Below are 14,427 nucleotides of genomic sequence, written 5' to 3'. Positions count from 1 at the left end.
ACAGGCTTGGCGGGCAACAAATTGGGCTATCAATTCATTGAGGGGTTCACTGGAGGAATCTTTTATGCTGTTACCAGATTATTGTTACAATTTACAACGTACTAATCCGGGCACCGTTACTGCTATTGAAACAGATGATGAGCATCAATTTACAATTTTTTTCATGGCGTTAGGATGTTTCGTTCGTGCGTTTAGTCAATATCTTCGCCCCGTTATTTGCATTGACACTGTTTTCCTTAAAGGTCAATATCTGGGGCATTTATTTATTGCGGTGGCTCTTGATGGTAATAATCAAATATACCCTATTGGTTTCGGTGTCAGCAAAAAAGAAGATCACGACACGTGGTGTTGGTTTCTTATGAGAATTAAAGAATGCATCCCTGACCTCTCTGAGCTTGCAATAATCTCCGATCGACATCATGCTATCTATTTGGTAATGGCTGAACTCTTTCCAGATGTCCACCATGGATGCTGTTGTCATCACCTTCTGTGTAACATGCAGGCAAAGTATAAACGAGACTCAAAGGTATATTGTAAACAAGTAATTAAATTTATAATAGTTTATCATTTTCAAACATTTTGCTTACAATGAGTTTTCATATTTTTTACCATCTTACAGGTCGCGGGGGCATATTGGAAAGCCGGTAAATCATACACAGAGTCTGAATTTGGTTCAATTATGCAATCCATTGACTCAATGAACCCCCAAGCTGGAGCTTATCTACGGGATGTCAGCTTTCACCGTTGGAGTAGAGCGTACTTTCCAGGACATCGATACAACATCATGACCACAAATATTGCTGAGTCATTTAATGCCCTTGTCAGACACGCTCGGGGCCTACCTATAACCATGCTTTTGGAGTTTATTCGTGGTACCATGCAACGATGGTTTTACGAGAAGAGAACCCATGCAAGTAAGTATCAAATCGATCTTAATTAAAAGTTGTCTCATATACTTTTTTCCACTTTGTTAATCATATTACCAAATGTATTCTTAATATTTTTTCCGAATTACAGGTGAATGTCATAACTTCCTCACCCTTTGGGCAGAAGAGAAGATCAGCAATCGCCTTTCAAAGTCTGCAAGTCTAGAGGTTTGACCGATTACACCTATTCGGTATCAGGTTGTTGGATTTGGCGGATTCATGGGTATTGTGGACTTTGGTGACATGTCTTACACGTGTAGAAAGTTTCAGCTTTCACGTATTCCGTGCAAGCATGCCATTGTCGTTGCACGACATATGAGACTCACGAATGTGCATGCCTAGGTTCATCCATTCTTTTGCACCGATATTTACCATGTAATATATCAAGAACTGATCAATCCTCTTGGAAATCAATCTGATTGGTTACACTCACTGGAGGAGAGAGTTATATTGCCTCCCGTCCTTGATAGTCGTCGTGCAGGTCATCCATCAAACAGAAATCGACGTTCATCGCAAGGAGAAATAGTTACACCGAGGATTTGTAGTCGTTGCCATGAACTGGGGCACACACGAACCCACTGTAAATCCCCAGCACTGGTCCCGAGCTCCGCCCCGCAGCATTCATCTACAAAAGGCAAAGGAACGAGATCTTGACATGCTTATACTCAATTTTGTTTGTTATATGATTCTTCATTGTGGAACTGATATGTAACCGATGTACTTTTATTATTGTTTCAAACATGTAATTGTATTGTCATTTGATGTAATAAATTTAGTGTTTCTTATGAGTTATTTCAGTATTACTAGATTTCCTCTATTTGTTTTAAGTTTTTACATGTTTGAGTAATCATACGTTTTTATTGTTTTTTCATGTCAAGATGATTTAAAAAATGAAATCAAATACGAAACATATCCATATATAACCACAGAGAAAGTATATCATACACATAGAGGTAGATGACTAGACAATGAATATATACATATAAACATAGGAAGAACGATAAATATACATCCATATGCTACTCGATACAGTGAAAGTACAACTATGCCGCTAATCATCGACGCATAGAGGTAGACGACTCCCGGGGGAAAACGTAGCTCCGTGACAACGCCAAACACTCAAAAAATCGCAACATAAACATGCCACAGCCACCAGAGCCTACCCCCTGCTGAGGGACATCCGACGCTCGATGCAAAATGAAGGGATCACATCGTAGAGTCATCCCAGAAGCTGTCCAAAAACTCGTCGCCTCTAATAACGCAGGAATAAAGGTCATGTATGGTCGCATGCGCTGCTCCAGAGTCCCTATATTCCCTAAAAATGAAACCTCTGAATCGTACACCGTAATCGACCACTCACGAAAATCTATAACTCCGACGACCCAATGTGCGTTCTCGAAGTTTATAGGGATGAAAACCTATAAACTTATCATTGTCGTTATGTTCTTGAATGTAATAGAAATATATATAAACTATACCTGATCGACCAGCCCCCATGGTTTGTATAACAATCTCGGGGTGTACACTGTATCAACCATCCTCGTGAAGAGCCCCGATAACTCAAACTCGCCAATCGGGGTGGTCTGCCAACTCTTCTAGGCCATCTCAATATGGCCTCCGAAGAATGTGTGGGCAGTCGTCCAACGCTGTGAGATAGTTGACTGGTGATCGTCCTGCTGCGGACGTAATAAAGCCAAAAAGGAATCCACATGCTAAAATGGTATAAACAAGTTCACGTGTTAGTTATTAATAAATATATCTAGCTTTTTACCAAATTATATAGTATGAACAACTCACATCGTCGGTCAACCACTCGCGTAACTCTACAACAAGCCTCCAGAAGCTATCTTTCATCTTCGATCCTATGAAGTACACATCATGTGTATCAGAAGGCGCAACTCTGGTATACCATGTGAAGAAAGATTCCTCACGGTCTGACGTAGAGGATGGAATCGTCGTGAGTTACCGTTTTGCCCTCCCTCTGAGTGGATTTGTATACGGGGTGTGAACCAGTGGACCCTTCCGGACGATTTGACCACGTGCGGTATGTTACAAAAAACTATTAATTCATTATTTCATTCAACAAAAACATACACATTATTCGATTTATGTTACCTTCTGTACGTATGTGGGAGGAGGTTTAACCGGAGAATCCTGAATCACGGTCAAGTCAATAGCGCGTGCTCTGTCGACAGACTGCATAATTATATATTAAAACATCTTAGTGACATATATTTAACAATTATATTTATTTAGTAATTATAATTGACAAACCTCAATGTGAACGGTCTCAGAAACATCCTCCTGGACGTCCTCCTCCTGTGAACTAATATCCACAAGCTTTTTGGTCGAGCTCGGGATATCAGCAAGTAACCAAAGTCGCTCATCCTAAAAAAGAGACAAAAAATCATTTAAAAAAATATATAATATTAAAGACAAATTGATCAATGATATTTCTTAAATCCCCATAACCTGAACTTCCGGGAAAGGTGTCCGGAGATAACCCTTGATCGATGATATGTCAATGTCGAGTCCCTATATACATTAAAAGGAAAAAATGGTTAATGATATTTAATATAAAATATCATATGAACAATAATTTTCATACCTCCAGTGGATGATCTAAAACGATAGGAGATCCGATCAGTAAACCCTCCTCATGACGAAGACCTTATACAAATATATATCATGAATTAATCGATAACAAAATAGTATTAAAAATTAAGTTATAATGATAAGTGACATACCTCAGATCGGATCGGTGAAGTCACCGAAGGGTCAACCGGTGCCCCATCCTGTCGATGACCCCAAGATAATAGTAATATTAAATCTATTCAGTGACATTTTATATATAACGATATTGTAATATAATAACAACATTGGACATTAAATATAAATTTGAAATTATATTCGTACCTCATGTGACTGATGGGATGGTATTGCGGTAATATAATAACAACATTGGACATTAAATATAACGTCGTCCCTCTCCTGTACGAATGGTTCGAATAGTTGTCAGAATAATAACACTGAATACATTTTATATAAGTAATAAATTAGAAGTAGTTTTACAACCTCAACGACGGGGGCTGGATATGTACGCGTGACGATGTCCTCCAAACGAGTCATACGATCCTCTAATCGAGTCATCTGGGAATAGATATCGTCACGTAATCGAGTCATCTGAGAAGAGATATTGTCGTGAAAACTCGATATTTCACGTAAAATCGTAGCACCCCAGTGCGCTAATGTAGTATCTGATGTAGAAATACTAGGTGATACGAATGGGGGACACTGCTCGGTGGCGTGATAGGTAGTGTTGTCCTCCACACCAGGATGCTCCTCCACGCTAGGGTGGTCCTCCACTCTAGGATGGTCTGTCGTCCGTGGGCTCTGAACAACATGGGAACATACATGCTGCTCGATAACAGGAGGCTGAATAGGCTCCTCACGTGTCTCAGAAGTCTCTACGGGTACATCTGAATGTCTCGAGGATGGAGGAGCCCCGTCTACAGTCGCGGTCGGGACCGAAGAAGATAAGGAGGAATTAGCATCCAGTAAACCGGTGTACTCACGAATCTCAGCGTACCACGGTAAACCCTCCTCAATGACTGATGGACAAAGAGGGAATGTGACATCCTCCTAATGATGAAGATATATAAGTCAAAATAATTGTAATATATAATGAATTAATCGACTTATTAATTTACTAGTACATACCGGATCACCAGTGAAAATACGGCCGATATGAGTCCAAACAGCGACGTCTCGCGTACGCCACCTCAATATTCGTGGGGACACATAGAGATCGACAAGGTCAATCCACTCGTGTAACGTCTCTAGAGTCTCATATATCCAATACTGCAATATAATCATTTACGATGTAAATAAATCAATTTATATTTTTGCCAATTAATATATATAAATAATAATATAAAACTTACCTAAAATGCGAAAGGAAATTCGTAAAGGTCGTATTTACAGATTTCTTGCATCCGTCCGGAACAGACTCTCTCACTCACCTGTGACATAGAATCGTATGTCATCTGCCAAACAGCGACACCCCAAGGGTAGGAATTAAACCCGTCCAAATGATCAACTAACTGTAAGTACTCTGTGGACACCTTCTTTCGTCGATCATTCCCCAACAAAACCATGTGCAGAATATACAACAAGGCGAGTTTGACAGCGTCAACATCGTCATCCCCCTATGGCCTCGACAAGAAAACACGCTCAATGTCATGATACTGCACCTTCGGACAACTGCGAAAGTACGTAGATCTGATCCTATGTCCAGAGGAGCGAGGAATATATGAAGAAACATCAGTCCGACGGCTAAACAAAAGTCCTGTCACCAACGCAAACTCAAACGGGCTAAACCTCACATCGACCCCATTAATCCTAAACCAAAACTCGTCTCTGGCAAAGGGTGGATGTAACTGTCGTAGTAGAAATGCATGAACTAATATCCCACAGAATTTGGTTTCGGGTAAACGAAGAAAGGACCCGAAACATGTCCTCTCAAATAGTCACAGCTGACGCGGGGTCAATGTAGAAGAAATCCGAGATAATGCAGTACGCTGTGCTCGCTGTCAACTCGTCTTCTTTTGCGAGAAATATCCTGTAACAATCACGTAAAAATTGTTAGACATTCATAAAAATAAATATGTAAACAAATGTATTAGTGAAAAAAATATAAAAAGATGAGAAATATCAAATAATCAAAATAAAAATGACAAAACTTAAGAAATAAGAATTGAAATTTGAGTTCTATACGTTCAACTTTCGTAGAATGTTAACAACCAAAAATTCGATCGAAAATAACAAAATATGAATTAAGTTATCCTGAATTGACGAAAAATAGAAAAAACGAAACTGAAATTCAAATTTTATAGGTTGAAATACCTTAAAGTGACGATAATCAGGAAATTGTTCGAAAATTTTGAAAATACGAATCGATATATCCTAAAATGGTGAAATTCGAAAAAACAGAACTGAAATTCGAATTCTATACAATGAAATACCTTAAAGTGACGATAAACGGAAAATGGTTCGAAAATCTTGAAAATACGAATCGATATATCCTAAAATGATGAAATTTGAAAAAGGGAACTGAAATTCGAATTCTATATGTTGAAATACCTTAAAGTGACGATAATCAGAAAATGATTCAGAAATCATGAAAATATGAATCGATATATCCTAAAATGGTGAAATTCAAAAAAATGAAACTGAAATTCGAATTCTACACGTTGAAATACCTTAAAGTGACGATACTCAAAAAATCGTTCAGAAATCTTGAAAATACGATTCGATATATCATAAAATAGTGAAATTCAAAAAAACAGAATTGAAATTCGAATTATATACGTTGAAATACCTTAAAGTGACGATACTCAGAAAATTGTTCGGAGATCTTGAAAATACGAATCGATATATCCTAAAATGGTGAAATTCAGAAAAACGGAACTGAAATTTGAATTCGATACGTTGAAATACGTTAAAGTAACGATACTCAAAAAATCGTTCGAAAATCTTGAAAATACGAATCAATATATCCTAAAATGGTGAAATTCAGAAAAACGGAACTGTAATTCGAATTATATACGTTGAAATACCTTAAAGTGATAATACTCAGAAAATCGTTCGGAGATCTCAAAAATACGAATCGATTTACCTTAAAATGGTGAAATTTGAAAAAACGGAACTGAAATTTGAATTCTATACGTTGAAATACCTTAAAGTGACGATACTCAGAAAATCGTTTGAAGATCTTGAAAATACGAATCGATATATCCTAAAATGGTGAAATTTGAACAAACGGAACTGAAATTCGAATTATATACGTTGAAATACCTTAAAGTGATGATACTCGGAAAATCGTTCGGAAATCTTGAAAATATGAATCGATATATCCTAAAATGGTGAAATTCAGAAAAACGGAACTGAAATTCGAATTCTATACGTTGAAATACCTAAAAGTGACGATATTCAGAAAATCGTTCGGAGATCTTGAAAATACGAATCGATATACCCTAAAATAGTGAAATTCAGAAAAACGGAACTGAATTTCGAATTCTATACGTTGAAATACCTTAAAGTGACGATACTCAGAAAATGGTTCGGAAATCTTAAAAATACGAATCAATATATCCTAAAATGGTGAAATTCGAAAAAACGGAACTGAAATTCGAATTCTATACGTTGAAATACCTAAAAGTGATGATACTCGGGAAATCGTTCGGAGATCTTGAAAATACGAATCGATATATCCTAAAATGGTGAAATTCGAAAAAACGGGACTAAAATTCGAATTCTATACGTTGAAATACCTATGAATGTCGCTAACTGAAAAATTATTTGAAAAATTGGAAAAAACGAATCGATATATCCTATAAACGAAAAAATCAAAATATTAAGTTGAAATTATGTCGTTACATCGTAAGTTGTGTCAAAAAGCACCAAAATTCGAAAACTCGAATTTGAAATTTGAAAAATAGATATAGAAAAACCTAAAATAGAAAAAACGGATATAAAATTCGAAAACTACACGATCAGAAACCGTAGATAAGAAAATCCTCAATTTAACCCCTCATGAAAATTCTTTAATCAAAAAAGTCCACTGTTATATGACAAATTTCCATAAAACCCCCTGTGCTGTAACAAATCTTAACCGGCTCCCAAGGTTTTAAAAAACCTACTTCACCCCCCAACTAAACAAGGAAAATTCGTTGCCGTAGGAAAACTCGTGCTTCCGTGGGAAACGCTGTTCCCACGGCAGACTGCCGATTCATTTGGTAGCCATTTTCGACCCAATTTTGGTCGTTTCGACCTCCGATTTTCACATACATCAAAGCTAGACATTGTATAACATCAAAGCCCTCAATCAATTCAACCAAAACAACCAAAAATCGAAAGATTTTAAGCATTATTCAAACCGTAAACCCTAAAATTTCAAAACCAAAATTCTCAATCAAATCTCAATTATTTCAGTAATAAATTGATCCAAACAAGATTACGGGAGATATACTAACCTTCTTTGCCATTTGCGGTTGTCGGGAAGCTTCAAAATCGACGGAAATGACATTTGCAGTGGGATTGCCGTGGGAGGTGGAATGCTTTTGGAATTTTCGTGGAAATGCACAGTGAAAACGCAACTTGCCGTGGGAGGAAATGAAATTTTGCTATGCTTATAAAGGGGGGCAGTTTCGTAATTGCGCTTTTCCCACGACAACGTGCGAAAATCATAAAAACCCGACGTGGGCTAAATATTTCCCCGAAAACCCAATGTTTTAAAAAAGCCATTTCACCCCCCAAAAACCCATTGTCCATTTAGCTGCCGTGGGAGAAATCTCTTGTCGTGGGAAATTTCGTTCCCACGGCAAGACAGCCGATCCATTCGGCAGCATTTTCGGCCAATTTTTGGTCGTTTTGACCTCCGATTTTCACATAAATCAAATCTACACATTGTATAACATAAAACCCCTCAATCAATTCAACGAAAACAACCAAAAATCGAAACATTTTAAGCATTATTCAACCCGTAAACCCTAAAATTTCAAACCTAAAATTCTCAATCAAATCTCAATAATATCAGCAATAACTTGATTTAAAGAAGATTACAAGAGATATACTAACCTTATTTGCCATTTTCGGTTGCCGGAACGAAAGAAAATCGGCGGAAATGACGTTCGCCGTGGGATTGCCGTGGGATGTGGGAAACTTTGGAATTTTCTCTCCGTTGTACAGTGATAATTTGTTAACTTTATATATGGGGGTAGTTTCATCATTTCACAAAACATGGGCATTTTTGCTTAAACCTAAATTTTTTGGGCAATTTTCTTTGACCCCTTTAATTTTGTCTATTTTTAATAATTTCCCTTAAATGAATTAAATTCAATTTGAAAACTTTAATTTGGCTTAAGTTTCAAGGTTTACTAACAATTTGAAATTACTGCATATTTGTCTAACATTATATTCACCAATTCAAGCTCAAACTAGATGATCTAGATTTGAACTAAATTCGAATAAAGATATTCAAACTCATCTATGTTCGAACTTCACTCAGTTCGAATTCACCCTATCTACCATACAGTCAAATTCATCAGTTATTCTTTCATTGTCAGAGCAAGTAAATTGGGTTTTCTTGATATCAGTGACAAAACCTGCGAGCAATATTTCCAGAGGATCATTTATGGCCCCCAATAGTGGGACTACTAAACAAAATTTAAGTCTGTACATGATTTTCACTCTTCACATTTACTTTTTGACTCATCCCCTAAAACTCCAAAAACATATTCACAATTAGGCAAAAAGAAGAAGACCTTCTTTATAAACTAACTAGCAGCTGTATGAACCAAATAAATCCAAACTGGTGTTGGTGAAAAGGGAGAGATCAAACATCTCCCCCTCTTCAAGTCCTTGAACTTCGGCACCAATAACTGATTAGCTAATTGGGATAGATGACGACAAAGACCGGTAGCCAATATCTAAACATCACTTCCTTTAACAAAACTCATGTTTTACCATAGAAATATTTCAAACTTGTATTAGTTTGGCACACGTTTCCTTGGTTTCCTCCCTGTCGGACTCAGGCTGAGTTGTTGCGCCACGTCTGTGCTATCCTTCTGTTTTGAAACCTTTTTTGTGTTGGGGTTTGTCTTCTTGAAGGATCTGTTGACAGGAGAAGTGATATCTTTAGCAGCAGGGCCATCGCTTATTGTTCCCTCTGTATTCTTATGTTTTGTGCGCATATGATGACCTGCTGCACATAAATTTAAACTTAACCATGAACTGCTTGTAGTTTCCTTCTCCATGGTAATCAATCCCAGATTTAAGAAAGGAGGAGAACCGTTTCCAGGAACCATATCATTGCCTTTACCTAGGAAGGACTCCTTGGTTCATGCCGCTGATCATTAGCATCTCCATCTCTTGCATTTTCCTCTAAATTATCTTGAACCTCCTATGAATAAGAAAAAAATCAAAAATAAAAAAGCAGAAACTAGTACACAACAACTCAGAATGCAGATAAACAATCACTTCTCCACTGACCAAGAGTATAGGCATTTATTGACCAGTTAATAAACCAAGGGAAATAATGAAAACCAAAGTACCAGATCAACCACAATTGCATTACATAAAAATCAGAGACCTACTCTCCCTGGTACTTTTAGTGTGCAAGAGGACAAAAAATTCAAGCATTAGAGAATTACAGAAAAGTGCTGATAGATTCATCCAAACATCTGGTTTAAAACATCTAAATAACCCTGCATTTCCCCAAACAGAATGCACAGTTCTCTGCAAAATGTATAAATGGATACACTAATGAATGCATGACAAATAAAGTGGAAATACGTTAGTCTCAACACAAAAAATGCACACTACTTATAACTTAAAAGTAACAGAACAAAGGTATAAAAGAATATTTGAGCTGACAATTTCCAACAAGTCCCATTAATCTGACATGACAGAGACACAATGTGATGACAGGAACTTTCATATCTATTTTGTGCTCAGACATTGCTACCTATTACTTCAGTTCAGGAGTTCTACCTTCAATTTCAGTCAGACTATTTTTGGCACATAATCTTGAATGAAACAGGGGACACCTATTTTTCTTTATTTAATTCATAGATTTTGAAAATATCTGTGCTATGTGGTTTCCCGGGGTTTCCTAGTTATGTGTGTGCTTAACACATCAGGTAATTGCCCCAGGAATTTCACTTAAAACTCAAGAACTCTATGTAACCTGTGAAGCTATCTAAATCAACAAAAGAAAATAGAACCAGAGGAAGGGGATGGTGAATAGTAAAAATTAAATTCATAATGATTTATTTTCGTTACGTGGACGTTAACTACTATCTTTTTTGGCGTGACTTCAGCCATTACACGTCAGCAGCTCATTAACCAGTTACAATTTGAGTAACAGATAAAGAATGCCAAAATTAAACTCAATAATTCCTGCCCTGTTTTACCGCAATGATACTGCCATTCCATTAAGTGAAACGCAATCTGTTTTCCTGCCATGATATAGTCTTCTATTGCTGTACAACGTCGTCGGGAGTTGAATGGTTCAAATCCACATCATCTTTGTCACTCGTTTCTTTGATCTGTTCGCGAGGTATGTCTCATTCTACAACTCTGTAATAAAGCTAGTCTTTCTTGGAACTTCAATCGCTATTGTTTGGTACATGCGGTACCATCAAGTTGCGAAGCAAACATATAACAAGGATGAAGAAACCTCTAGACATTATTACCTGATTCTCTCATGTTTTGTTTTGGCGTTGTTGATTCCCCATGAGTACAATACTATTGAGGTACGGAATTTTCTTGTCTTCTTCCTTTGTTTCCCCTTCAATGTATTTTTGGCTACAGAAAATGACCTACTTAAACTATGCCGAAGTGAAAGCAATTCTTATTGACAAATGCTGCACCTTATTGTTGAAAATGAATCAATGCTTAATTCTCTAGTCTAATTCACATATGCTTGACCTATCACATTGTCTGTCACGTTAGAAATAATGTTTTGGAATGCTTATACATGTTAATAGTCCAACAATAATTCATTTTCAAGTGACTAAAATGTCAGGTACTGGTGTTTTGAGTCCCCTTTAGAAACACAAATTTCAGAGACTTACTTGCATGTTTGCGACATTCAGATATCACTATAAATATGCAGAATAATAATATCATAGTCACTGTAAACAAACTTAATTTGAAAGCTGGTTCATCCCTATACAGTTATTGGATCTTCAAGTAAAAATAATGATGATTTTCACATGTTCTGTCCTTTAGAACATTTATAAATTTTTAAACTCTTTTATGTTCTCCATGTTGCTCATATAGCTCAAATAACAATTGCTGATTTATAGAACAGAAAACAGAAGCAAAATTGTCTTTCTCTTCAATCAAACACATAAAGTAAATTGGAGCTACATTATGAGGTTTTTCTTAGTCTTCTATTAATACAACAAGGAGCTTGTCATCTCTTATGGTTATGAATGCACATATTATCTCCTTTTTAATGAAGGACTTTATTATCTTGTTTTGAATGAACTCTAATATGTGAGTTTTATCTAATCATGGATTGGGCGTTTTTCTGTATTACTTTTCTCTCATCCTAGAACGTTAAATTGTTACAAATGAAGGATGCACTAAACAATATATAGACTTCACAGGTTGGCTAAGTTAAGTGAGTTACATGGTGTTTGATTTGTCCTTTTTTCTGGAACCTAGCAACTTATTGTCTTCATAGTCAAGGTTTGGCATGATAAAGCTGTCAAATAATTAACTACATGTGAGCTTTCCATAGTTGTTTATCCAGCATGGTTACAACTGGTTTCTTTTTCTGCTCTAGGTGTAATTTCTTCATGATACGGTTTGATTTGGAAAGAGGTCTTAATGATGTAAATAATTCTTAATTTTCCATTTCCGATAAATTTGTCTTCTAGTCATATTTTGTCAACTATTTATTTGTTAGCTATATAACCCCCTAATTTGGGTTTTGGTATGAATCTGTTCCTTTGCTTCAAAGTAAGATTCAACCATGGTTTCATTAAAATTACCTTTTACTTGATAAATAGATTTGACTTCTGATGAAAACTCACCCTGTTTTGACAAATTTTGTGTAGTTTCTCTATCTATCTTGAAGCTGTGGCAATCTTGCCCCAACTGGTCTTGCTGCAAAGGTCAAGCAATATTGACAACTTAACTGGAAACTATGTTTTCCTGCTTGGGTAAGCCACATATGTTCCCAAAGCTGCTAACTTTCTTTCATCTATTTATCATATTGTTTCATTTTCTCGAATTACTGTTGCAGTCCTCAAAATTGTATTTAGATGTAAAAATAATCAATCAAATCAAATGCCTTGATAGGCTACTCTACAAGTATCAAAACCGTCCAAAATCTCCAATGTTATTTCAATTTTAAGCACTGGAAAATGTCTTGAAAATATTATGTGGCCAAGGCCAAAATCTTCTATTACTTCTTCAAGGTTCTCCCCGAAAGTCCAAAACAACATATTTCCTTAGAACCATTGCTTTGTCTCTGCATCCAAAAGATTGATATAGTCTGTGATTATGAGTGTACTGGGCTGGAATAACCCGAAATACTATTACTGCTTGAATTATTTGAAGCCACTTCTATTCAAAAAGCACATAGAATCTATGAGTACTGTACAATGTAGTAAAGTTGGTCAATATATTTTGTATTCCTTTTGCATTTTCTTGTGGTATGAATTGTTCTCACAACATGTTATGTAAACCAAAAAATTAGATTTATATCAGTATTGCTGGAAGATGATCCCAATATGACTGACCTAGATTGGTCGTAGTCATTCAACTACAATGAAGTAAACTGGTCCATGGCAGGATATTGGCGTAGACCAGTTTTCTCTTGATTGCACATTATTTCTGCAGCAATAATTCTTGTAATCCAGTAAGAGTAATAATTGGGTTTCTATAGTTATTAAAAAGGGAAATTAGTATTGGAATAATAAGTTCATAGATGCAAGTTTATAGATGAGTGTTCAGCCTATTATATTTATCCCTTCTATCATCTCCTTTTTCTATGTAAATTAGTTTATATTTGGAAGAATTTTGTTCTACTTTTTACTGAATTCCATCATGTTTCATCTGCTCTCTCTGGGTTTCCTTCGATGAGATTACTGGTGGTGATATTTCTTCTTGTTTTTTTTCTCCCTAAATAGTGCTTACCGAGCTTTATATATCCTCAACTGGGTTTATCGTTACTTTGCGAAGAACAAAATCAGATGGATACCTATGTTTTAATCTGCTATATGTCTCGTCAAACTTTTAATTCTACTTGTGGATATCATTACTAACCAGCAGTTATGTCAAAATGTTGAAAACAGCTTGGGTTTCAGATCTGATTCAGACTGCCCTCAATGCTGACTTTTTCTACTACTATTTTAAAAGGTATATTTCCATGTTTTCTTTTTCATTTATATTCCCGGATTTGCTGCTTGTAATGATGTAATCAGAAGCTATCAATTCATTTCTGGTTTAGAAAAAAAGAAATATTGAGTGGAAATTGATTTTTTTTGAGGTGGTTGAATTGATTATTGGCTTTTTTTAAGAAGCAATCAATTGCATCTTTTTTGAGTCTTGCGAACATAAAATGCTTTCTTTTATGCAGCTGGAAGAACCATGAGAAGCTGAAGCTGCCTGCCTGAGTTGATCAAGTCTGTTTTGGTTTAATGTTCTGCAAACATAAGAAAAATGGTCTCTCTCATGGCTGTGTTTTTAGATGACTGATAATTTCCTTATTTCACTTTAAATACACTAAAGTTTGGCTTCAATGCTTGTCCTGTATTATTTTAATATCATTACTCCGTCTGTACAACTTCAGCTATAATACATCATTGTACGAGTGCATCAACATTTTGATATGGTTATGCTTGTTTTTTCAGAACAAAGCCTGTGTTTTTCTCTGAGGCATCAACATCTTGATACACTGCATTAGAGAACACTTATTCTGCAG

General features: G+C 36.1%; 1 protein-coding gene across 1 annotated transcript; it reads left to right on the top strand.

Annotated features, from left to right (window-relative positions):
• Positions 1-10,408: 10,408 nt before the first annotated feature.
• LOC123205212 (ER lumen protein-retaining receptor-like) lies at positions 10,409-14,305 on the top strand. The gene is given in 7 exon segments (XM_044622141.1): positions 10,409-10,489; positions 10,604-10,671; positions 11,008-11,226; positions 12,509-12,661; positions 13,634-13,708; positions 13,776-13,862; positions 14,083-14,305. Coding segments are annotated over 7 exon segments (720 nt in total). The 3' UTR covers positions 14,120-14,305.
• Positions 14,306-14,427: the final 122 nt, after the last annotated feature.

The sequence above is a fragment of the Mangifera indica genome, unplaced genomic scaffold, assembly GCF_011075055.1.
Source record: "Mangifera indica cultivar Alphonso unplaced genomic scaffold, CATAS_Mindica_2.1 Un_0002, whole genome shotgun sequence".
Classification (NCBI taxonomy): domain Eukaryota; kingdom Viridiplantae; phylum Streptophyta; class Magnoliopsida; order Sapindales; family Anacardiaceae; genus Mangifera; species Mangifera indica.
This window is presented reverse-complemented; position numbering and strand designations above follow the sequence as displayed.